At 40.8% G+C, this 25,785-nt stretch overlaps 3 protein-coding genes across 12 annotated transcripts in view; 2 read left to right on the top strand and 1 right to left on the bottom strand.

Moving 5' to 3' along the window:
- IQCG (IQ motif containing G) overlaps window positions 1–8,966 on the bottom strand; it is a 47,955-nt gene extending 38,989 nt beyond the window's left edge. For 3 of the 6 annotated variants that reach the window (XM_060099399.1, XM_060099397.1, XM_060099400.1), the window contains exons 1-4: window positions 8,257–8,966; window positions 6,384–6,454; window positions 5,146–5,413; window positions 158–381 (exon numbers count right to left, since the gene is read on the bottom strand). In XM_060099399.1, the coding sequence (XP_059955382.1) occupies window positions 158–381; window positions 5,146–5,413; window positions 6,384–6,391 (500 nt within the window). In that variant the 5' untranslated portion in view covers window positions 6,392–6,454; window positions 8,257–8,966. The remainder of the gene's footprint in view (window positions 1–157; window positions 382–5,145; window positions 5,414–6,383; window positions 6,455–8,256) is intronic. The other 3 variants (XM_060099396.1, XM_060099395.1, XM_060099394.1) reach the window with 3 other exon arrangements.
- Window positions 8,967–9,223: 257 nt separating this feature from the next.
- On the top strand, window positions 9,224–12,857 carry RPL35A (ribosomal protein L35a). 2 transcript variants are annotated; one of them, XM_060099401.1, is made up of 5 exons: window positions 9,224–9,266; window positions 9,900–9,944; window positions 10,383–10,535; window positions 11,612–11,756; window positions 12,779–12,857. In XM_060099401.1, exons 2-5 carry the CDS (start codon window positions 9,934–9,936, stop codon window positions 12,800–12,802), a joined length of 333 nt encoding a protein of 110 aa, XP_059955384.1. In that variant the 5' UTR covers window positions 9,224–9,266; window positions 9,900–9,933; the 3' UTR covers window positions 12,803–12,857. The 2 variants fall into 2 exon arrangements, with proteins under 2 accessions (XP_059955384.1, XP_059955385.1); XM_060099402.1 differs by lacking the exon at window positions 9,224–9,266 and adding an exon at window positions 9,362–9,466.
- Window positions 12,858–16,725: 3,868 nt separating this feature from the next.
- LMLN (leishmanolysin like peptidase) overlaps window positions 16,726–25,785 on the top strand; it is a 77,276-nt gene continuing 68,216 nt past the window's right edge. For 2 of the 4 annotated variants that reach the window (XM_060099403.1, XM_060099404.1), the window contains exon 1: window positions 16,726–16,944. In XM_060099403.1, the coding sequence (XP_059955386.1) occupies window positions 16,726–16,944 (219 nt within the window). The remainder of the gene's footprint in view (window positions 16,945–25,785) is intronic. The other 2 variants (XM_060099406.1, XM_060099405.1) reach the window with 2 other exon arrangements.

Consider the following 25,785-nt stretch of genomic DNA (forward strand, 5'->3'; position numbering starts at 1 on the left):
ACTTCCCCTAGGTAGTCTTTGGCTAATCCTATTATCTGCAGTCACTCGGATACAATGACCAACCCATAAAAGAAGAGAGCAGTGAGCCACCCCTGACCCACTCTTCAGCCATCTAGAAATACATTATCACATTTCCAAATATGCTCTCGTTCCTTACCTGTCAATCTGAATTTTCTTCAGTGTCTCTGTATTCATTATGGTCTGCCTTGTAGGTTTTTTGAAGATAAGATCTTGCACTTTGTTAAACTGGCCTCCGTGTCTGATTTCTGGCAACTTGGGCTCTTCTTTATGTACGAATGGACTGGATATTTTTGCGGGTTTTGAGACCAGTGAAAGTTTTTCTAAGCTTTTTCCTTCTAAATGTATTTCTTTGTTATTCTCCTAAAAGCAATAAATAATGTTTCACGTTAAGACAGATTTTTAAAACATAAAGAAACAATGCTATATGAGGGTCTCTGCCTACATTTTGAACCTCTTATAATATTACCACCAGAAAATTACACTTTTCTTCAGCCACATCAAACTCCATGCTCTGCTGTTTTGTGTCTTCCTGACTTTATACAACGTTCCCACTCTCTGTCATTCCCCAACCTGATAAACTTTATGACCAAAGGTAAAATTCTCTGTGAAACATCTCTATTAGCAGACATTTACCATTTGTAATTATTTGTATAAATATCTCCATTAGATTGTAAGTTCTATGAGGGAAGGGACAATGTCTTAGAGATCTTGGTGCACCTCAAATTCTTTTTGGAACAAGATTGGATATTAAATAAATGTGGCCATCTTTATAATCCCATTGTTTAGAAGAATGTCTACGGTACAGTAAAGACTCAAATGTTCACTGAACACATGAATTTTAAATACAGTTGTCCCTTGGTATCTGTGGAGGACTAGTTCCAGAATCCACCCCCCACCCCTCAAGGAGACCAAAATCCACAGATGCTGATGGCCCTTATATAAAATGGCATAGTATTTGTTTATAACCTATGCACATCCTCTCATGTACTTTAAATCAACTCTAGGTTACTTATAATAACTAATACAATGTAAATAGTATGTAAATAGCTGCCAGCACACAGCAAATTCAAGTTTTGCTTTTTGGAAATACTTGGAATTTTTTTCTGAATATTTTCGATCCATGGTTGCTTGAATCCACAGATGTGGAACCCGCAGATATGGAGGGCCCACTGTATAAAGAATGAAAGGAGAATCATACCAAAGAGTAGGAGTTGGTAGTATATTTAGTGGTGTGATATAGATTTCGAAGTTCATGTGGGGAATTTTCAAACCCAAACTTGAATACTAAGGGGTAAGCATTACCATAGGAACAGGATATGTCTTTCAGTTGATGATTCCTATTTAATCTGTGGCTAAAATCTTGAGCCAATGGGAAGCCATATAACACAGCAATTATGCTGTGCATATGGACTCTGAAACCAGACTTCCTTGTTTAAATCCTGGCCCTATCTGTTACTTTAAACAGATAAACCATATTGACTTTAAGCAACTATTTAACATCTCTATGCCTCCATCTTCCCATTGATAAAATAGGGATAATAATAGTACTTGCCCTCCAGTAGTTATTATGAGGATGGAACGAAGGAAGGAAGGAAGGGATGGAGGGAGGAGAGAAATAAGAGAGAGAGGGAGAAAGAAGGAAAGAAAGAAAGAAAGAAAGAAAGAAAGAAAGAAAGAAAGAAAGAAAGAAAGAAAAGTATTTAGAACAGTACATAGAACTATGCAAGTTCAGCATTTGATATGATTACTTAAATTCTTGTGCTGATCGTATGCACAGAAGAGTTTCATATGCATATTGATACATAAAAGCCTAGGTCTGGGCTTCCCTGGTGGCGCAGTGGTTGAGAGTCCGCCTGCCGATGCAGGGGACACGGGTTTGTGCCCCAGTCCGGGAAGATTCCACATGCCGCGGAGCGGCTGGGCCCTTGAGCCATGGCCGCTGAGCCTGTGCGTCCGCCTGTGCTCCGCAACGGGAGAGGCCACAACAGTGAGAGGCCCGTGTACAGGGAAAAAAAAAAAAAAAAAAAGCCTAGGTCTTCCTTAGCTAAACTCCAATTAGACCAGAACTGTTAAAAAAAAAAAAAACAACTATCCATAAAAGTTAATAAACACAGACTCAACAGCATTTTCCCTTATATCAGCCATAAGCAAAGATTCAGATCTGAGGAAAACATTTGTAGGCAAGTACAAAACAAAATGCTGCCTTAAATAAGAATTAAATTTTAAAATACTCCTTTAAATTAAAATTTGTATGATTGACTACAAAAAGAACAGACGCCATAGAATTTCAACAGTTAAACTGAAACTTATCTGTACATAAGGAAAACGTTAAGTAGGAGGATGGTTATTACTCTAGATTTTGTCTAGGGAGCGAATGGGAAATGTAAGGCCTGGAAAGTTTGTTTTTTCTGATCACCCTAACCATTGTTCCTCTACCTTTGTGCTTGGGCATCTGGAAAAGGAAGCAAACGTGTTAAACAGCTTGATGTACTGATTACCAGAAATAAATATGAATTTTCAGAAGAGAACTTAAAGGAACTAGCTAAATATTCTGGTCCATTCACTTCCTTGTACAGTAGGGTATTAGATCCTAAGGGAAAAGATAAGAAAAACAGTATTCCAGGCAAGGGAGCTCTTTCCAAACTTTGGACCAATTACTCCCACTTCTGGTAGAATTTGGTACATTCGTATATTTTTCATCATTCCATTCCATGATTCTAATGAATGAAAAACTCTTTGGAAATATCTTTAGCTATAAAAATGGTTGTGAAAGAGGGATAATGCTAACTAAACTTTCATCCCAGGGTTGTTATTGTAAGGCTCAACAATGTGAAGCTTTTGGAGAAAGGAAGCATTCACATTCATACTAAGATTTTTAATTATATATCCTATGCCCTATAGTGCAATGGTACTGTAAAAATTTATGAGTTAGAACAACTATAGTACTATAAAGTAAAAAAACAAAAAATTATTTTAAGGATCACAATTTTTAAAAGTTATAGAACATATTGAGAAAGGGGTTTTTAAGCTGCTATTAATCAAAATAAGAGTACAAACCTTTACTCTTTATACTTCTATAAAATCATAAGCAGGGCCTCTGTTAAGTCAGAAAATTCTGTGGGTGAAGATCATAAACCAGAATAAAACTGCAAAAGTTTTGTTCTTTTATTTACTGGAGTGGTGACCACTACTGAAGGTTGTTTATAAATTTGGGTTTTTCCTTCTCTCTTGAGTTTCTATGATGGAAAATTACCCTTTTTAAAAGCCTGACAGTAAATATCATTGATAAAATTTTATCTTGTTAACTGAATATCTTCCCTCTTTATTTTTGATTCTTACTGAAGGAGACAATAGAAAGGAAACACTAGTCTCTTTTGTACTATTTGTTAACTAGCTTAATTTAAGAATTAGACTCATTTTAAAAGCATTGAAAGGCTTAGTTCTTGGGTTTCCAATATCTTTGCTTTTCATAAGTTAATAAGGAAACTAATTCCTATAATACCCATTAATGTCTTAAAAGTACCTCAAAACTCATAGAATGTTAGTATTAGAAGGGATCATTTAGTTAAAACTCCATCACACTACTGAAGCCCGCGTGCCTAGAGCCTGTGCTCCACAAGAGAAGCCACCTCAATGAGAAGCCCATGCACCGCAACAAAACATAGCCCCTGCTTGCTGCTGGCTGCAACTAGAGAAAGCCCACGCACAGCAACGAAGATCCAACACAGCCAAAAAATAAATAAAATTAAAAAAAAACTCTATCACAATTTACAAATGAGAAAACTAAGACCAAGAAAGCGAAGTGAATTGCCCATAGCACACAACTAAACCATAAAGGTCCCCAACTCCAAATCCAGTGTTCTATTAAAATTTTGTATAAACTTTAAAAACTTTAATAAAAGCTGTATAAACCCAGGTTATACATATAATAATAATAATAACTTTAAATCGTAAGGGCCGGGCTTCCCTGGTAGCGCAGTGGTTAGGAATCTGCCGGCCAATGCAGGGGACACAGGTTTGAGCCCTGGTCCAGGAAGATCCCACATGCCATGGAGCAGCTAAGCCCGTGCGCCACAACTGCTGAGCCTGCGCTCTAGAGCCCGCAAGCCACAACTACTGACCTTGCGTGCCACAACTACTGAAGCACGCACACCTGGAGCCCATGCTCCGCAACAAGAGAAGCCACCGCAATGAAAAGCCCACGCACTACAACGAAGAGTAGCCACCGCTTGCCGCAACTAGAGAAAGCCTGCGCGCAGCAACAAAGACCCAATACAGCCAAAAATAAATAAAAATAAAATCAATTTAAAATCGTAAGGGGCAATTAAAGGGAAATTTAATTTTCTAGTCACAATACATATGGACTTCTTTTCTGTTAGACATGAAAATCAATTTACCCTCTCATTTTTATAGCAATTTTCATTTATCATAGAATCAGAAATAAGAATATATTCTGTACAAATTATATACTGTAATTTTGTTAAATGTAATAAGTATGTATTTGTATTTATAAATTGTTTCTATTTTATATCTATAACCCAAGTTATTAAAACTTATAAGAGCTTAAGAATTCATAAAGATTTTGCTCACTACCAAGCTGAGTTTTTTGATAACTCAGTGGTCCTTTGAGGAGTCCATAACATCATTGAAAATGTAATGGCTGACACAATGATGTGGCTGGATATTTTAAAAGGCAGATTGCAAGATATTTAGCAATAACAAAGTCATTTTAGATGAAAGCAATATTGACAGGGTCCATTTGAATTTCCTCCCCCTAATGTTCAGTTAGCTTTTAGCAGCTGAGAAATACAAGATAGGTAAGACAACACAATTACTTGTTCCATCTCCTCAGTATATATATTGTATTTATACTGATTTATCTATAGGCCTTTTAGAATAATGCCAATATATTGGAAGAAAAGGATATTCTGATTGGTAATGTACCTTGAGCTATGTCTATTTCACTCCATTAATTGAGAGTACATATCTCAGATAATTATTGTAGCCCTTTATCTGATATGAAGGTGCTATTTCCCAGGTTAAATTGAATGGCATAGGTACTGACAATGATGGAGAAATAAAAAGAAAAGAAAGCAAAAATTAAGTAATGCTGAATGTATATACCACGCTGATACTTTTTCTTTTTTCATACTGAACTGGCATGATATAGTTTAGAATAGAGAGCTGGTCTGTGGTGTCCTCCAGAACTGCAGAGATCCTCAGTACGTCTAGAAAGGAGAGTGGCTCCATGACTTCTGGGATGATTTCTACGGCTGTTTCTTTGGCTGTTTCTTCATTTTCTTCTACAGCAGTAAGTGGTTCACCTGTCATTGACACTGTCACCTCAGAATGCCAAATTTCTGGAGGAAGATTTGAGGCTTCCAGCTGACCTCTAAAGAATGAAGGAAAAAATAAGTCAGCCACCAAATGTTTAAAAATTACTTAAACTCAGAAGCAGAGGCAGCATGTAGGTTGGCTCCTACAAAGTCCATTTTGTCACATAATATAACCAAGATAATGAACAAAAGTAGTTTGCAGATGATTCTGCTAAATAACTCCCAGTAACATTCTGACCTCCCAAAGAAAAGCAACTTACTGTTTAATAAAGATATGTAGCCTGGGCTATTTGGCTATGCTTAACCAATTTGAACTTGGGCTAAAATAAACTTTTTTCTAGCAATATCTTTAGATGACAACCAAAACTGTCTCATGGTTAGTGAAAAATAGAATGTAGTAGCCAGTCTCCAAGGTGGACCATATGATTCTCACCTTCTTGTACTCTTGCCCTTTGGTAGTCTTCCCCACATTGAATAGGACTAACCTATGTAACCAAAAGAATATTGTGGTTTCCAAGTCTAGGTGACTTTGAGACATTAAAGCTTCTCCATTATTCTCTCATATCTCACTCTGTGGGAATCCAGATGCCTTGTCACAAGGACACTTAAGGAGCCCTGTGAAAAGGTTCTTGAGGGTGAGGAACTAAGGCCTCTTGCCAACAGCCAGCATCAACTCGCCAGCTCTGTAAATGAGCCATCTTGGAAGTGGATCCTCTAGCTCCAGTCAACTATTCAGATGATTGCAGCCCTGGCCAACTTTGACTTATGAGAAATCCCCAGACAGAACCATACAGTTAAGCTGCTCCTAAATTCTTAAACCATCCAACCAAGCTACACCTAAATTCCTGACCCACAGAAATTGTGTGAAATAATAAATGTTTATATTTTAAATCACTAAGTTTTGGGGTAATTTGTTACACAGCCATAGGTAAACAATACACAGAAATTTAACATAAGGCATTTCAAATATATATATTTTTATATATATACATATGAATATATAATAAATTGGAATTTGGAACATACTCTTCCATTCTTCTTGAGTTAGTTTTGTTTACCTCCTTCGTACATTTATAATCTCACAAAAATGCAGTCACCTAAAGTGGGAAGAAAACATTGAGATTAGTTTAAGGGAATGTTGAATGACATTTAAGTTATTTCTATACTCTTCCATTAAGAGAAAAAGAATTACAAGCGCTGTGGCTTATCCCCCCTTTTGGCTTAGCAGAGCAGTCCCGGAGATGGAAGAACCACTGCTGGCACAGGTGTACTAAGTAGTCAGCTTAATTATTGGCAGATAAATATAATCTTCGAGTTTCTTAAGGTAAATTAGTGTCCAACATGGCTTTTGTATGTTTTTTAATTATATTCTGAGTATTAATTGGTAATCTTTATATAACAGATTTACTTTTCTGTTATTCTGATTACTAAAATATTTAATTTGATGGCTCCATTTCCCTGATCTGCCAGATTAACATTATTTATTGCACCCAGACTTAGAAAAACAACTGAGATTGCACTTAGAAAAACTGAAACTGTATTTATCCTGAAAATCAGTTTAACACTGCTGTTAAGATGTTACCATTCCTCAGTAAACCAAAGCCCTTTCTGCTTAAATAAGCTTTACAATGAGAACACCCTATGGAGATTTTTGCTCTATACTGAATGAATAATGAATGGTAAGTTTCCAGTGTGATTTTGTCCACAGTAAAGTGACCCTGAGGAGGGCAGTTACAAGTATGTCTCATGCAACAAACATCTTATATGCAAAAATTAAAGAATCTTTATGTAAACTGAAAAAAAGATACTCCAAACTAGCTAAATGTTCTGGTTCAAGGGCAGTCTTAGGAGGAAATAGCATGGTGTTAAGATTTTGTTCTTTTGCTGTGTTGTTGTTTCTTTATTTTTCCATTTTTTAGGCCTGGGGCATAGGTAAGTGTGCCTCACATAGGTAAGATGGGACTATGCTTATGTAGAATCCAGTGCTTTCGTTCTGTTATGGCTTCTCATTCCTCAATACTAGAAACTCAGGAGTCATTTCTGCTTCCTTCCTGTCATCCTGACATCAGTATTCCCCCAATTTAAACCACCATGAGGTCCTGTGGATTTTACCTTCAATTTCCACCTCCCCCAACACCATGCTGAATCTAGCTGTTGTTTCTTGTCTGAACTACTTTAACAGCTTCCAAATTTTTTAAATTAATTAACTGTTTTTGGCTGCATTGGGTCTTTCTCTAGTTGCAGAGAGCAGGGGCTAGTTTTCGTTGCAGTGCACAGGCTTCTCATTGCAGTGGCTTCTCTTGTTGCAGAGCATGGGCTTTAGGCATGCGGGCTTCAGTTGTGGTGCGCAGGCTCAATAGTTGCGGCGCACGGGCTTAGTTGCTCTGCGGCATGTGGGAGCTTCCCAGACCAGGGCTTGAACCGGTGTCCCCTGCATTGGCAGGCCGATCTTAACCACTGCGCCACCAGGGAAGCCCCACAGCTTCCAAATTAAAAGTTATCTTTTTGAAATGAAGAACTCATCTTTTAAGATTGAAAATCTCATCATGTCTCTCCTTAGAACCCTTCACTAACTTGGGAAAAAAAGTAAAACTCTTAACTTGGACCATAAGGCCTGCATGATCTGGGCTCCTCTTTTCCTCTCCAGATCCATCTGGCACTGCCCTTTTATTGCTCTCATGGCTCCAGCTTCAATGGGCTTCTTTCTCCTATGGAATCATGCTCCCTTCCAACTCAGGGTCTTTGCATATGCTATTCTTTCAAGTTGAACGACTCTTCCCCTCACCTCTTCACCACTGGTCCATCAGGTACTAGCTTAAATCAGTGGCATATTTCTAGGTATCTGCCATTTGCCCCATCTGGAGCCAATCTCCAGAGAGAAAATTTTTTCTCACATTACCTTTTAATGTGTCATATATTTTACTTGCTCATTGTCTTGCTCCCCCTACTAGGATGTAAGCTCCATGAGGGCGGAGCTTTCTGTTGTTCTGTTTACTGCAGCCTCCTCCGAGCCAGGAACAAAATTTCGTTCATGGTAGTCAGTCATTCAACAAACTGCTGACAGAAGGCATGAATCCATAGGGCAACACATAAATGTGCAATAGTTAGGAAATGTAAATCTCTCACGTCCACTAAGCTATCCCATTCTAATCTACGAATATTTACTGAAGACCTATGGCACGTGACCACGGTGCTGCGCGCCGCGAGAGTTTGGCAGCTGAATGACCTCTCCTTAAAACGCAACAAAGCCTTTTCAGGACAGTGCTCTTCGCCCTCGGAGTCAAAATGAAGATTGGCGGTAAGAACTTAAGTCATTTCTGGAAAGAGATAAAGGAGTAGAAGGAGGAAAGGAGCAAGGGGGTGGTGGGGGACAAAAGATAAAGAGAAGGAAGAGCTCTCTCCTCCTGCCTTTGTGATCGCCGTCTTTCTCTTCCTGGCTAGGATCCGAGAGTTTCCGTTCGCCCTACTGCTATGTGGTAAGAAGGAAAGATACCCCCTTGTTGGCGAATCAAATCTGGGGTATTCGAGGCGGGGGTAGTCCTCCAGTCGGGCTTCACTTTTCCCGCTACAGCACCCGACGCCGCCGGAACCTAGCTGAGGTGTTTCTACGGCAACGCAGAGCGTTGGAGGACCTGTTCTTCTCCTTTAGCTGGCTACCATTTTGCCTCCCTCTGTTCCAAAGTATATAGTACATGTTGCAGTTTACAAAGATAAAAGGACTTAGGGAAAGAATTGTAAGAGTGCTCTTGAACGTGGCTTATTTCAGTCAGAAGACGATTTCTGAGGCTTATTTTTCTGGCGGTGGCGGAAGATACCTAAATGGGGGGGCGGGGCGGAGAAGGTGTTTACCCATGAGGCCACGCGGCGGGGCCTTCCGTTTCTTTTTCAGCCATCTTGGACCCTGTGGAGGTGTGTGGCGTTTCCGCAGCTGAACTTTGGGGGCAAATAAGTGGGGTCGGCTCGGCTATATGCCTCTCGTGAGATGCTGGTGCGGCTCCGAGGCTCTACCAGCTAATGATTTCTATGGATTCCAGCAACAGGGAGGACAGGATGGAGGAGATACGGGACTGATGGTGCTGGTCCCCTGACCTCCGAGAATGGGTGCTCCGGTAACTGGAGTTGCTTGCGGTCCCTAGCGGATTAAAATATAAAATAGATGCATTTTGTCTGGCAGCAGTGGCACTTTTAGGCAGGGTTCTTTGTTCATTTACTCCCACCTCAAACCTGGCTTTGCCTGTTTACTATGTCTTTCCTTAGCTTTTCTTTCCCATTCAGTGTTTAAAAGTCTTGTTCTCTGCGTGTTTCTATGGCTCCTTGATCTTTTTTTTCCCCCATGATCGTGGCGTGAACTTTCTTAAGGCTTTCTTTTGGGGTTTCTAGGAGTTACTTCTTGTAGTGTACTGTTTTGCTACTTTAGGTTTTGTCTTCCTTTTGGAATTTGCTTAGTTATCAGGTATTCTCTGAGTTTGGGGCGCTCTTCCAGAGGAGACTAGGTGGGAAACGCGCGTTGCAAGATTTTAAACTGATTATTTTTGTTTTAAGGCCTGCTGGGATCAGGACTTCTAAAACGACAATTATGTCTGGAAGGTATGCGTTTTAAATATCATTGCTTTGTACTTGTAGTTTGTTTATTAGGCGTGATCCTACATGTGAGTTTAAAACTGGTGGGGAGGGGCTTCCCTGGTGGCGCAGTGGTTGAGAGTCCGCCTGCCGATGCAGGGGACGCGGGTTCGTGCCCCGGTCCGGGAAGATCCCACATGCCGCGAAGCGGCTGGGCCCGTGAGCCATGGCCGCTGAGCCTGCGCGTCCGAAGCCTGTGCTCCGCAACGGGAGAGGCCACAACAGTGAGAGGCCCGCGTACCGCAAAAAAAAAAAAAAAAAAAAACTGGTGGGGAAAAAATTTAGATGTTTGCTATATAGGTAACTTTTAGGTGGTTGTCATTACAAGCCAAATCATACCTGTGGTTTGTTGAAGTTGAGTGAGATCTTTTAACAGCTTATGATTAACAGTATATTTTGTCTTAGGCTGTGGTCCAAGGCCATTTTTGCTGGCTATAAGCGGGGTCTACGGAACCAGAGGGAGCACACAGCTCTCCTGAAAATTGAAGGTGTATATGCTCGAGATGAAACTGAATTCTATCTAGGCAAGAGATGTGCTTACGTGTACAAAGCAAAGAAGTAAGTTGATAGTATTGTGCTTTTTGAGTTTTCACTTGATTGGTCTCATTTGAAGTTAGTTAAATAAATGGTACTGTTGTGGTTCCTACTTTGGGAGTTCAAGGAACTTCATGGTTAGTGTTGGATATAGGTGTCTTCTGCACTTAGAAAAATTACAGCTATTAATTTGTTTTAAGGAAGGCGTCAGGTCCTTATATTATGATCTTAAGGTTTTATAGAGCATTTTTCATATCGCTTAATTTATTTTGTTGATCTCTTGAAGTTACAATTTTTATAGATGTTTAAAGATGTTATCTCTAGAGCATTGTTTCTTAAACCCATTCCAGATCAATTAAAATCTCTGGGATAGAGGTGGGGGCGGGGGTGGAAGAAATGGGTGGACTATTGGGTATTTAAATTGTTTTTAAAAAGATCTTTGGGAACATGTTTTCATCTCCCCCATCCCCCTTTCCTCCTGCAACCAGAGTGATCCTTTAAATTTTTTTTGCCACGCGTGGTTTGCAGGATCTTAGTTCCCTGACCAGGGATTGAACCTGGGCCCTTGGCAGTGAAAGCGTGGAGTCTTAATCACTGGACCACCAGGGATTTCCCAGTCCTTTAAAATAATAAGTCAAATCATCTGTACATTGCTCAAATTCCAACTCTTCCCCATCTCATTTAGTAAAAGCTAAAGTCATTAAGGAGCTTCTAAGACCATATTCATTCAGGGCTCCCTCTGTCCTCTCTTAACCCAGCTAGGATTCATCTCTTGGCATCGTCTGCCTTTCCACAAGCCAGGGACACAACCTCAGTTTATAACAAGCTGTTCCCTTACCTTCGAGTCTTTTTTCTGGTGTTAGCTTCTTAGTAAGGCCTTACCTGGCTATTTAAAATTACAAACAAGTTCCTCTCTCCCTACACTCAAAATATCCTCACATTTCTTGTCCCCCCCCCTTCCCTGCCCCCTCCCCATATTACAGCTATTACCGTTTAAGCTAGGGTTGAGGGCGACTGGTCTAGAAGTCACCTTGATTTTGTACCACACTATACTGGTTGTCTGGGTTCTCATGCCTTTTTTAATTCTCTTTTAAAATCAGCAACACAGTAACTCCTGGTGGAAAACCTAACAAAACCAGAGTAATCTGGGGAAAGATAACTCGTGCTCATGGAAACAGTGGCATGGTTCGTGCCAAATTCCGAAGCAATCTTCCTGCTAAGGCCATTGGACACAGAATCCGTGTGGTAAGTACATTATTAGCAATGTGGCACCTTTCGAATCAAACTAAGCTCATGGTGTTTGGCTTTGACTACTAAGGACTATTGTGATTATAAAATGTCACCAATAGATCATGCTGTAAAATTAGGGGCTACTGTGTAAATGTATTATGGAACATTTTCTTGGCATTATAAGAAAAGTGAAGGCAAAGGGTTCAAATGGATTGTGCCTAAATTTCAGGTAATTGCTAAAGCTGCCTGTGAGTGGTGGGGAATAGCACAGTTGGCCCTTGAACAACGCAGAGGTTAGGGGCACTGTGAGAAATCCAGTATAACTTTACAGTTGGCCTCGGCATCTGTGGATTCAGTCAACTGCGGATTGTGTAGTACATATTTACTGGAAAAAAAATCTGTGTATAAGTGGACCCGCACAGTTCAAACTTGTGTTGTTTGAGGGTCACCTATTTAAATGAACAATTTTCTGGCAACTATATTTATTGGGCTCTGAAGTAATTGCTAGAAAATAAAAATTCAACATACCTTTTCCTGGCAAAATTAATATTTCCGATCTCTTCATCATGACAGTCTTGTTCAAATAGGTATTAGCTTTATTTTATAGAGGAAAACTAATGCTCATGTCCCAGGACTTCAACTCCAGATTCTGTGATATTTTTAACAGGATAGCTCCTGTTTTCTTCAGTTAGGATCTATTTTTAATAGACATGGGTGCATCCTTGGGGTCACAGGGTACTTTTGAACCCTGCTGAGCAGTTGAGATTTTCTCATCAGAGGAGGTTTTTACTATCGTTAGAGGAAGCAAAATTAAATGGACTCTCAGGTTCCCAGTACTGGTTCTTAAGTCAAAGAATGTTCACCTAGAAACTGAAGGCTCTAAAAATTTAGTTCCCTTCCCACTAGGATATAAGTCATTGGGTGCCTTTCAGAGATGGGTAATGGGACAATGGGAGATTTTTCATGTTGTGGTATTCAATAACTGTTTGTATATAACATGCACTTAATGACATTATGTTCTTTCCCCCCCCCACCAGATGCTGTACCCTTCAAGGATTTAAACTTACTGAAAAGTAAATAAATAAATGTGGATTTGTTCCCTTGTATTTTTGTTAACATGGCTTAAAAAATTCTTTGCCCTGAATTCAGTTGCTAAGTGCTTAAAGGGTGGTGGTTATCGGGCATTTTCAGAGTGTATGGGAGCCCAGAGAATATGGCAGTTACAGAGATTTAGACAACAGGAGGGTTTTAATGAGGATAGGATGTAACTTAATATAAGACCTTAAATGTTGGGGGGAAGGTTACAAGTAAGCTTTAGTTGGGGACAGTGGAAAGGAGTATCTTGGAAGGTTTACAGTGATGGAGTGCTGGAACCTAGCCTATAAAAAGTTTTTGGACAAGTGGAGATAACCCACAGGAAGGACAGAAGTCAGTTTTTAGCCAGTATCGATATACACCATGAAACGTTTCCAGATTTCCACATAATATGGATCTATAACTTTTCCCCTTATTTCAGCTATGGTACTAGTAACTGCCTCCCTCATTAAGTTGAAAGAAACTGAAAATATCTTGACCTCCTAAAGTACCTTGTAGTAGCATGCACTTGTTTAATGTAGATTGATTAGGAAACTTGGGGCTTAAAAATGGTAGTTGGGAGAAATTTGAATGAGGATTATATTGATGGTATTTGGCAGCTCATTTGGATGAGATATCCTTGGGATTTGTGACTGGACAAAGCATCCAGTATATAACACTTGACTGGGAATAATGTCTAAGTTGAAAGTGTCCCTAAATTGCCACATACATTAAAAAATCTTGGTGGGGGGTTGTCAGGATTGCCTGGACAGGGTTGCTGTCCTTTGCTCCATGTTTTAATAGTAAAGTGCAGAATTGAGACGTTTTGGCATGATACAAAGGCAACTAAGCAGGGCTGCAGAATATTTTAAATCTCAGAATGTGCTGAATACAGTTTGAACCAAGGCATCAGTTCGCAGTATGGTGGGTTTAGGTGTTTGATGCAGTAGCAGGTACTCCTTTTATTAACCAACAGATCTTGACATTCCACTGAAAATATCAACAGAAAACTGGGAGTTTGCCAAACTGCACCCCTTTTAACAGTTTTTAATTGTATTTGGTTTCTCTAAGAAGCAGACTCTAAAAAATGATTAGCATGAAGGCGCACAGCAGTTCTACGGTTTGCTTAGTTTAATGGTGGCCCTGAAGCCAAAATTGCTGTTGGAAGAGTCACCGAAAAGGGGCTTTGTTTGTACTGCCAGTCTTATTTGTCTAGCAGCAACCCTCGGGAGTCATGGCCTCAAGACAAATGAGGTGGATGGTAGGGAGAAGCTGCTTGGAGTCATTGGTCAATTATGCTCTCTTCACCGGATCTAAGCAGTTCATTTCATGGCCCCACAACTTGAAATTTGGTTAGGGGACTTCCCTTGTGGTCCAGTGGTAAAGAATCCGCCTACCAATGCAGGGGATGCAGGTTCGATCCCTGGTCGCGGAACTAAGATCACACATGCCGCGGGGCAAGTAAGCTCGCGTGCCACAACTAGAGAGAAACCCGTGCACCACAAGGAAGAGCCCGCACTAAGACCCGACACAGCCAAAAGACAAAATAAATATTAAAAAATAAGGGGGGGTGGTGCTTCTCTGGTGGCCCAGTGGTTAAGACTGCCTGTGCAGGGGACATGGGTTCAAGCCCTGGTCCAGGAAAATCCCATATGCTGCGGAGCAACTAAGCCCGTGTGCCACAACTACTGAGCCTGCACTCTAGAGCCCATGAGCCACAACTACTGAAGCCCGTGCGCGAAGAGCTCATGCTCCACAACAAGGGAAGCCACTGCAATGAGAAGACCGCGCACTGCAACTAGAGAAAGCCTGTGAGCAGCAACAAAGACCCAACAGAGCCAAAACATAATTAAAAAAAAAAAGCCAACATAAACTAAAGGTAACTACTTTGTTGTGCCAGTTAAATAGATGTACTCTTGGGGATCATCGAATAGAGGAAGAGATGCTTGGGGGTGGTACTTCAGAAAAGGGAAATGGCACAAACATTGCGAAAGCAGGATGAACAATTTAACTGGGTTATGTAGTGTGACTGAAACCAATTGGAAGTAATTGGAAAGTAAGTCTAGAAAACTACCAGGTGCCAGGATTTTAGACAATAGTCTTTTTTTTTTTTTTTTTTTTTTTTTTGCGGTACGCGGGCCTCTCACTGTTGTGGCCTCTCCCGTTGCGGAGCACGGGCTCCGGACGCACAGGCTCCGCGGCATGTGGGACCTTCCCGGACCGGGGCACGAACCCGCATCCCCTGCATCAGCAGGCGGACTCAACCACTGCGCCACCAGGGAAGCCCAAGTCTTCCATTAATTTTTTTTTTGCTACACTGCCCATGACATGTCGGGGATCTTAGTTCCCCGACCAGGGATGGAACCCTTACCCCGCTGCAGTGGAAACACTGAGTCTTAACCACTGGACCGCCAGGGAAGTTCTAACGATATTCTTGTATTAGAGTGTCACTGAAGAACTTGAGTGACAGGTGACAAGATGCATATTTTAGAAAGATCCCTGTGGCAACCCAGCATAAACTGAAGGGAGGGAAAACCAGGTAGGCTTTGCAGTCTTAACTGAGACAGTTGAGTACCTTAATAGACTAAACATTAACCGAATGTTAAAACCAATTGATTGTAGAGAGGAGTCTTCAAAACTAACTTACTAGCTTTGGTTGCTGAGCGGGTAACAGTGCATTTACAAAGTTGGGGGACTAGGAGGTGGTTGGGTGGGGGGAGTGAGAGCCTGTATTACACTTTTCTGCTCCCATAGCGAGGTTTGGTCAGTGCAAAGGCAGTCCTCAAGCCAAAGCTACATTGGAGGAGTTGAATGTTTCACAGAAATGAACTTAAAACGGCTAGCAGCTTGTCCTTTAGACTATTGAAACTGCCCCTCCCCCAGCATGACACTGCCTTTACCGCTAGGAAACTGAAGATGACCGGTACCATTCTTTACTCACAATCCGCAATTTCTTTGTGGTTTTGTGTAGAGAGTACGTTATAGAGTGATATATTTTGTTTGAAATCCCAGCTTCCACTAATGGTGGGATGATAGACACATCTAATGAGTCTACTGGTAAAATGCCCCATTTTTTTTTTTTAAGTACATTGTCTTCACCAATGAATTGTAAATTCTTGGGGATTTTTTTTTTTTCTACTAAAGTTCCTAGCATAGTAATTTACAATATTCAGTTCCTGGAATGACTGTTACAGCTCGGTGCTTTCAGTTCCTGGTTTTAATTGTTTCGTGGGCCACAAGGAGATTTGTCCCAACTTCTAATTTCTTATAGTTTGTCACGGCTCAGTTTTTAAGGTAGTTGCCTTAATGGCAAGGATCTACCTAGTCTCCGGGATTAATGCAGTTGCAATTCTTACATTCATAGAAGTTAAGGGATGGGGTTGAATGGTAAAAAACACATTTGATTTTACAGAAAATGACTATAAGTGGGTCTAACACGATATTGTAAATCAACTACACTTAAAATTTTTTAACAAGTAGGTCTAGAATTGGTGACTCAGGATAAGTAAAAATGAAAATTACATGCCATTTACCTTTTATACAGAGAGCTAACCATAATTCATATGTCTAAGCACCTGGCACCTAGTGAGTGCATATCTTTTCGGTGAATAACTGAATTAAAAAGTGAAAAACTGCCTCAGTAAGGACACCGACGTATCAACATCCCATTACCAACAGCACCCACTAGTCTTCCCACAGCCTAACTCACGTGGGCCGCCAAGAGGCATTTATTGGCCGGCTTCGCGCGAATGAGACGCGATGGACGTGATGCAACTCCGGTCTTGCGCGGTGAACTTCTTATGGGTGACGCTAGCCAATCAAAAAGCACCTTTCCACCGCCAAGTTCCTCCACCTGCCTCGAGAGGCGAGGGGCGGGGCTGGCGCTGGGCGCGGAGGCGTCACGTACTCCATGGTAACGACGCTCGGCCTGAAGATGGCGGCCGAGACGGTTGGAAGAGCAGGTTCCTCGGCTTCAGGCCGGGGCCCGAGCCGGTGGCACTGGAGCGGTTCTTTATGGGTCCGAGGCGTTTTACTACTGTTGGGCGGGCTCCGGGCAAGCGCTACATCTATTCCTGTCTCCTTGGGCAGTTCTCCTACCTGCCGGCACCACGTCCCCTCTGAGTCTGAGGTAAGGCGACGGAGGGGCCCTGTGAGGGTAAAGTAATACGGGAGGCGATGGCATAGAGGATAGTGATTGGAACAAGGGGTACTGGAGGAGAAAGCGAGATTGGGCCAGAGACTGAACTCTTAGAGGGCTGGGACCTGGTATCAACTCCCTTCCTGCACCCAGCAAAGTGGCTCAGTTAGGCGCTCAGAACGTCATCAGTTTCCTGCGCGGAGGGTTGTGCTTATCAGGTAGTCCTAGAGCAGTGGTTTTCAAACTTGAACGGGCCATCAGAATCACCTGAAGGACTTGTTCAAACACAGATTGCCGCTCCATTCCCTCCCTCTGCCCACTTCTGACTCATTAGATCTGGGATGGGGCCTCAGAATTTGCAGTTGAAGTTCCCAGATAGTTGATCATGCTGCTTGTCCAAGGACCTCACTTTGGGAACCACTGATCTAAAGGTTTGAGAAGAAATTGATAGGAGAGCTAGACAAAGGCATTGAAGGGATACTGGGGATTCTCTGGAGACAAAATTCAGGTTGATTTTCAAGTTACTTCATCACATTGCTTACTCTACCCTGTTCTGCCCTGGAAGTGCCTGCCTCCCTCCCATTACATTTTTATTCCTGTCTAAATTCTTTCATTCTGAGTTCCTTAACCTCAAGGCAGCCTGCTGAAACCACCCCCAGTAGAATGTTCTTTCCATTTCACAGTACGTCTTATCTGTACTCTCTTCTGGCACTTAACCAAGAACCGCTATGTGGTGACGGTTTGTTTTCAGGTGTGTCTTGCCTTTGTAGTTAAATTGTAATTTTCCTTGGGATAAGGTTTGTGTCTTATACTTTAATTTCCCCACAGTACTTAGTTCAGAGGAGAGCCCACAATAATCAGTATTCTTTGAGGAAAGAAGACACAGTACCTGGGTCAGGGCTGCATGTTGTGATTGATTTTATAATTTGTCTTACTACTTTAACAAGAAAGATTAATCTAGAAATTTTCAGTTCAGCCCAGAAATCTAAGACCGTCCATTTTGGTGATAATTTCCAAAAATTTCTATGCATGCTGTTCATAACCGTATATGCCAGAATACTAAGTTTGGGGTTTGTGGCTGTATTACAGCTTTTATCATGACACTGCATTCTGGCTGAATTATTTTATTTTATTTTATTTAGTCTCTTAGCAACTTGTAAGTTTATAATACAGTACTGTTGTCTATAATCACTATGTTGTACGTTAGATACCCGGGACTTACCTACTAGTTGCAAGTTTGTACCCTTAAACATCTCCTCAGTTCCCCCCACCCACCTAGTGAATTTTTTTTTTTTTTTTTTGCAGTACGCGGGCCTCTCACTGTTGTGGCCTCTCCCGTTGCGGAGCACAGGCTCCGGACGCACGGGCCCAGCCGCTCCGCAGCACGTGGGATCCTCCCAGACCGGGGCACAAACCCGCGTCCCCCGCATTGGCAGGCGGACCCCCAACCACTGCGCCACCAGGGAAGCCCCTACAGTAACTTTTTATTGGTAATGGTGGGGAACTACAAAACATTTTGACTCATATATTTTCTTCTCAACTAAAAACTCTACGTTTTGTTTTGTTTTTGTTTTTATTATGTAAATTAAAACAAACCCCAAAACAGAATAGTATAATGAACTCCCATGACCCTTCACCCAGCTTCAGCACTTAACAGTATTCTCTTATTCTGTTTCATATACTTCTACCCATTACCCATCTTTCCACTGTTATTGTTACTTAAAAAAATTTTTTGTAAGGTTTATATATACTGAAATGTAGCAGATGCAATCATGTATATTCATGAAAACCCACAACCCTATCACAATACAGAACATTTTCAAGTCTCCAGAAAGTTCCCTCCTGTCCTGTGCCAGTCAGTCTCTCGCAGCCACCCCAGGCGACTATTGTTCCCTTTTTCTTTTGGTATTAGATTTAGATTTTACATCAAATTAGTTTTGCCTATTCTAGAACTGAGCTTATATCAATGGAATTATATAATATGTAGTGTGATATGGTATATCACATTGGATTTTCCAATGGTAAATCAACCTTGCATTTTTGGAATAGACCCTTACTTGGTTATGATGTATTATCCTTTTAATACACTTCTGAATTCATTTTGCTCATAGATTAAGGACTTTTGCATCTATGTTTATGAATGATGTTGGTTTATAGTTTCCTTTCTTAGTGAAGTTTTAGCTTTTTTTTTGAATTTTTGAATTTTATTTTATATATTTTTTTATACAGCAGGTTCTTATTAGTTATCTATTTTATACATAGTAGTGTATATATGTCAATCCCAACCTCCCAATTCATCCCACCACCCACCTCCCTGCCACTTTCCCCCCTTGGTGTCCATACGTTTGTTCTCTACATCTGTGTCTATACTTCTGCCCTGCAAACTGGTTCATCTGTACCATTTTTCGAGGTTCCATATATACGCATTAATATACGATATTTGTTTTCTCTTTCTGACTTACTTCACTCTGTATAACAGTCTGTAGATCCATCCACATCTCAACAAATGACCCAATTCCGTTCCTTTTTATGGCTGAGTAATATTCCATTGTATATATGTACCATATCTTCTTTATTCATTCATCTGTGGATGGACATCTAGGTTGCTTCCATAACCTGGCTATTGTAAATAGTGCTGCAGTGAACACTGGGGTGCATGTGTCTTTTTTTTTTTTTTTTTTTTTTTGCGGTATGCGGGCCTCTCACTGTCGCGGCCTCCCCCGCTGCGGAGCACAGGCTCCGGACGCGCAGGCTCCGGACGCGCATGCTCAGCGGCCATGGCCCACGGGCCCAGCCGCTCCGCGGCATATGGGATCCTCCCAGACCGGGGCACAAACCCGTATCCCCTGCATCGGCAGGCGGACTCTCAACCACTTGCGCCACCAGGGAGGCCCGCATGTGTCTTTTTGAATTATGGTTTTCTCTGGGTATATGCCCAGTAGTGGGATTGCTGGGTCATATGGTAATTCTATTTTTAGTTTTTTAAGGAACCTCCGTACTGTTCTCCATAGTGGCTGTACCAATTTACATTCCCACCAACAGTGCAAGAGGGTTCCCTTTTCTCCACACCCTCCCCAGCATCTGTTGTTTGTAGATTTTCTGATGGTGCCAATTCTGACTGGTGTGAGGTGATATCTCATTGTAGTTTTGATTTGCATTTCTCTAATAATTAGTGATGTTGAGCAGCTTTTCATGTGCCTCTTGGCCATCTGTATGTCTTCTTTGGAGAAATGTCTGTTTAGGTCTTCTGCTCATTTTTGGATTGGGTTGTTTGTTTTTTTAATATTGAGCTGCTTGACCTGTTTATATATTTTGGTGATTAATCCTTTGTCCGTTGATTTGTTTGCAGATATTTTCTCCCATTCTGGGGGTTGTCTTTTTGTCTTGTTTGCTGTTTCCTTCGCTTTGCAAAAGCTTTTAAGTTTCATTAGGTCCCATTTGTTTATTTTGGTTTTTATTTCCATTACTCCAGGAGGTGGATCTGAAAAGATCTTGCTGTGATTTATGTCAAGGAGTGTTCTTCCTATGTTTTCTTCTAAGAGTTTTATAATGTCCAGTCTTACATTTAGGTCTCTAATCCATTTTGAGTTTATTTTTGTGTATGGTGTTAGGGAGTGTTCTAATTTCATTCTTTTACATGTAGCTGTCCAGTTTTCCCAGCACCACTTATTGAAGAGACTGTCTTTTCTTTATTGTATATCCTTGCCTCCTTTGTCATAGATTAGTTGACCACTGGTGTGTGGGTTTATCTCTGGGCTTTCTATCCTGTTCCATTGGTCTATATTTCTGTTTCTGTGCCAGTACCATATTGTCTTGATTACTGTAGCTTTGTAGTATAGCCCAAAGTCAGGGAGTCTGATTCCTCCAGCTCTGTTTTTTTCCCTCAAGACTGCTTTGGCTATTCAGGGTCTTTTGTGTCTCCATGCAAATTTTATGATTTTTTGTTCTAGTTCTGTAAAATATGCCACTGGTAATTTGATAAGGATTGCATTGAATCTGTAGATTGCTTTGAGTAGTATAGTCATCTTCACAATATTGATTCTTCCAATCCAAGAACATGGTATATCTGTCCATCTGTTTGTGTCATCTTTGATTTCTTTCATCAGTGTCTTACAGTTTCTGAGTACAGGTCTTTTACCTTCTTAGGTAGGTTTATTCCTAGGTATTTTATTCTTTTTGTTGCAATGGTGAATGGGACTGTATCTTTAATTTCTCTTTCTGATCTTTCGTTGTTAGTGTATAAGAATGCAAGAGATTTCTGTGCATTAATCTTGTGTCCTGCAACTTTACCAAATTCATTGATTACCTCTAGTAGTTTTTAGTGGTGTCTTTAGGATTCTTTATGTATAGTATCATATCACCTGCAAACAGTGACAGTTTTACTTCTTTTCCAGTTTGTATTCCTTTTATTTCTTTTTCTTCTCTGATAGCTGTGGCTAGGACTTCCAAAACTATGTTGAATAATGGTGGCAAGAGTGGCCATCCTTGTCATGTTCCTGATATTAGAGGAAATGCTTTCAGTTTTTCACCATTGAGAATGATGTTTGATGTGGGTTTGTCATATATAGCCTTAATGATGTTGAGGTAGTTTGCCTCTATGCCCACTTTCTGGAGAGTTTTTATCATAAATGGGTGTTGAATTTTGTCAAAAGCTTTTTCTGCATCTATTGAGATGATTATATGGTTTTTATTCTTCAGTTTATTAAAATGGTGTATCACATTGATTGATTTACATATATCGAAGAATCCTTGCATCCCTGGGATAAATCCCACTTGATCATGGTGTATGATCCTTTTAATGTGTTGTTAGATTCTGTGCTATATTTTATTGAGGATTTTTGCATCTATATTCATCAGTGATATTGGTCTGTAAATTTTCTTTTTTTGTAGTATCTTTGTCTGGTTTTGGTATCAGGGTGATGGTGGCCTCATAGAATGGGTTTGGGAATGGTCCTTCCTCTGCAATTTTTTGGAAGAGTTTGAGAAGGATGGGTGGTAGCTCTTCTCTAATGTTTCATAGAATTCACCTGTGAAGCCATCTGGTCCTGGACTTTTGCTTGTTGGAAGATTTTAAATCACAGTTTCAATTTCATTACTTGTGATTGGTCTGTTCATATTTTCTATTTCTTCCTGGTTCAGTCTTGGAAGGTTATACCTTTCTAAGAATTTGTCCATTTCTTCCAGGTTGTCCATTTTATTGGCATAGAGTTGCTTGTAGTAGTCTCTTACGATGCTTTGTATTTATGCGGTGTCCATTGTAACTTCTCCTTTTTCATTTCTAATTTTATTGATTTGAGTCCTCTTCCTCTTTTTCTTGATGAGTCTGACTAAAGGTTTATCAATTTTGTTTATCTTCTCAAAGAAACAGCTTTTAGTTTCATTGATCTTTGCTCTTGTTTTCTTTGTTTCTCTTTCATTTATTTCTGCTCTGATGTTTATGATTTCTTTCTTTCTACTAACTTTGGGTTTTCTTGGGTTTTCTTGTTTCTTGAGGTAGCCTTGTATTGCTGTAAACTTCCCTCTTAGAACTGCTTTTGCTGCATCTCATAGGTTTTGGATCATTGTGTTTTCATTGTAATTTGTCTCTAAGTATTTTTTTATTTCCTCTTTGATTTCTTCAGTGATCTCTTGGTTATTTAGTAACATATTGTTTAACCTCCATGTGTTTCTGTTTTTTACGTTTTTTTCCCTATAATTGATTTCTAATCTCATAGCGTTGTGGTCGGAAAAGATGCTTGACATGATTTCAGTTTTCTTAAATTTACTGAGGCTTGATTTGTGACCCAAGGTGTGATCTATCCTGGAGAATGTTCCATCTGCACTTGAGAAGAAAGTGTAATCTGCTGTTTTTGGATACAATGTCCTATAAATATCAATTAAATCTATCTGGTCTATTGTGTCATTTACAGCTTGTGTTTCCTTATTAATTTTCTGTGTGGATGATCTGTCCATTGGTGTAAGTGAGGTGTTAAAGTCCCCCAGTATTATTCTGTTACTGTCTATTTCCTCTTTTATAGCTGTTAGCAGTTGCCTTATGTATTGAGGTGCTCCTACGTTGGGTGCATATATATTTATAATTGCTATATCTTCTTCTTGGATTGTTCCCTTGACCATTATGTAGTGTCCTTCCTTGTCTCTTGTAACATTCTTTATTTTAAAGTCTATTTTATCTGATATGGGTATTGCTACCCCAGCTTTCTTTTGATTTCCATTTGTATGGAATATCTTTTTCCATCCCCTCACTTTCAGTCTGTATGTGCCCCTAGGTCTGAAGTGGGTCTCTTGTAGACAGCATATACATGGGTCTTATTTGTATCCATTCAGTGAGCCTGTGTCTTTTAGTCGGAGCATTTAATCCATTCACGTTTAAGGTAATTATCGATATGTATGTTCCTGTTACTGTTTTCTTAATTGTTTTAGGTTTGTTTTTTTAGGTCCTTTTCTTCTCTTGTGTGTCCCACTTAGAGAAGTTCCTTAAGCATTTGTTGTACAGCTGGTGTGGTGGTGCTGAACTCCCTTAGTTTTTGCTTGTCTATAAAGCTTTTGATTTCTCCATCGAATCTGAATGAGATCCTTGACGGGTAGAGTAATCTTGGTTGTAGATTCTTCCCTTTCATCACTTTAAATATATCGTGCCACTCCCTTCTGGCTTGTAGAGTTTCTGCTGAGAAATCAGCTGTTAACCTTATGGGAGTTCCCTTGTATGTTGTCATTTTTCCCTTGTTGCTTTCAGTAATTTTTCTTTGTCTTTAATTTTTGTCAGTTTGATTACTGTGTGTCTCTGTGTGTTTCTCCTTGGCTTTACCCTGCCTGGGACTCTCTGTGCTTCCTGGACTTGGGTGGCTATTTCCTTTGCCATGTTAAGGATGATTTTGACTATAATCTCTTCAGATATTTTCTTGGGTCCTTTCTTTCTCTCTTCTCCTTCTGGGACCCCTGTAATGCGAATGTTGTTGCATTTAATGTTGTCCCAGAGATGTCTTAGGCTGTCTTCATTTCTTTTCATTCTTTTTTCTTTATTCTGTTCTACGGCAGTGAATTCCACCATTCTGTCTTCCAGGTCACTTATCTGTTCTTCTGCCTCAGTTATTCTGCTATTGATTCCTTCTAGTGTATTTTTCATTTTAGTTATTGTATTGTTCATCTCTGTTTGTTTGTTCTTTAAGTCTTCTAGGTGTTTGTTCTTTAATTCTTCCAAGTCTTTGTTAAACATTTCCTGCATCTTCTCGATCTTTGCCTCCATTCCTTTCCCAAGGTTCTGGATCATCTTCACTATCATTATTCTGAATTCTTTTTCTGGAAGGTTGCCTATCTCCACTTCATTTAGTTGTTTTCCTGGGGTTTTATCTTGTTCCTTCATCTGGTACAAAGTTCTCTGCCTTTTCATTTTGTCTATCTTTCTGTGAATGTGGTTTTCCTGCCACAGGTTGCAGAATTGTAATTCTTCTTGCTTCTGCTGTCTCTCCCTGTGGTGGATGAGCCTATCTAAGAGGCTTGTGCAAGCTTCCTGATGGGAGGGACTGGTGGTGGGTAGAGCTGGTTGTTGCTCTGGTGGGCAGAGCTCAGTAAAACTTTAATCCACTTGTCTGCTGATGCATGAGGTTGGGTTCCCTCCCTGTTGGTTGTTTGGCCTGAGGCGATCCAGCACTGGAGCCTACCCAGCTCTTTGGTGGGGCTAATGGCGGACTCTGGGAGGGCTCACGCCAAGGAGTACTTCCCAGAACTTCTGCTGCCAGTGTCCTTGTCCCCATGGTGAGCCACAGCCACAACCTGCCTCTGCAGGAGACCCTCCAACACTAGCTGGTAGGTCTCGTTATGTCTCCCGTGGGGTCACTGCTCCTTCTCCTGGGTCCTGATGCACAACACTGCTTTGTGTGTGCCCTCCAAGAGTGGAGTCTTTGTTTACCCCAGTTCTGTCAACGTCCCGCAGTCAAATTCCGCTAGCCTTCAAAGTCTGATTCTCTAGGAATTCCTCCTCCCATTGCTGGACCCACAGGTTGGGAAGCCTGACATGGGGCTCAGAGCCCTCACTCCAGTGGGTGGACTTCTGTGGTATAAATGTTCTCCAGTTTGTGAGTCACCCACCCTGCAATTATGGGGTTTGATTTTATTGTGATTACGCCCCTCCTGCTGTCTCATTGCAGCTTCTCCTTTGTCTTTGGATGTGGGGTATCTTTTTTGGTGAGTTCCAGTGTCTTCCTGTTGATGATTGTTCAGTGGTTAGTTGTGATTCTGGTGCTCTCACAAGAGGAAGGGAGTGCACGTCCTTCCACTCTGCCATCTTCTTTGTTAGCTTTTTTAGATATTTATTTATTTATCTATCTATCTATCTATCTACCTATCTATCTTTGGCTACGTTGGGTCTTTGTTGCTGAACACAGGCTTCCTCTCGTTGCCGTGAGCGGGGGCTACTCTTCGTTGTGGTGCGCGGGCTTATCGTTGCGGTGGCTTCTCTGTTGCAGAGCACAGGCTCTAGGCGTGCGGGCCTCAGTAGTTGTGGTTCGTGGGCTCTAGAGTGCAGGCTCAGTAGTTGTGGCTCATGGGCTTAGTTGCTCCACGGCATGTGGGATCTTCCCAGACCAGGGCTTGAACCCGTGTCCCCTGCATTGGCAGGCAGGTTCTTAACCACTGCACCACCAGGGAAGTCCCTTTGTTAGCTTTTAATAGCAGAATTATACTGGTGTTATATAATGAGTTGGGAAATTCTATTATGTATTTTCTAAAAGAAAATTTCTTCCTTAAATGTCTGGTATAATTCATAACTGAAACTGTCTGGATCTAGTGTTTTCTTTGTAGAGAGTTGGGTTTTTTTTTAATACTTTCATTGAGCTA

This window comes from Mesoplodon densirostris, chromosome 5 (assembly GCF_025265405.1).
Source record: "Mesoplodon densirostris isolate mMesDen1 chromosome 5, mMesDen1 primary haplotype, whole genome shotgun sequence".
NCBI lineage: Eukaryota > Metazoa > Chordata > Mammalia > Artiodactyla > Ziphiidae > Mesoplodon > Mesoplodon densirostris.

Excerpts from the sequence above, each read along its gene's own strand:
- RPL35A (XM_060099401.1), top strand. Across the intron at positions 10,536-11,611 it reads TACGTGTACAAAGCAAAGAA|CAACACAGTAACTCCTGGTG; the intron begins GTAAGTTGATAG and ends TTTTAAAATCAG. Across the intron at positions 11,757-12,778 it reads TTGGACACAGAATCCGTGTG|ATGCTGTACCCTTCAAGGAT; the intron begins GTAAGTACATTA and ends CCCCCCCACCAG.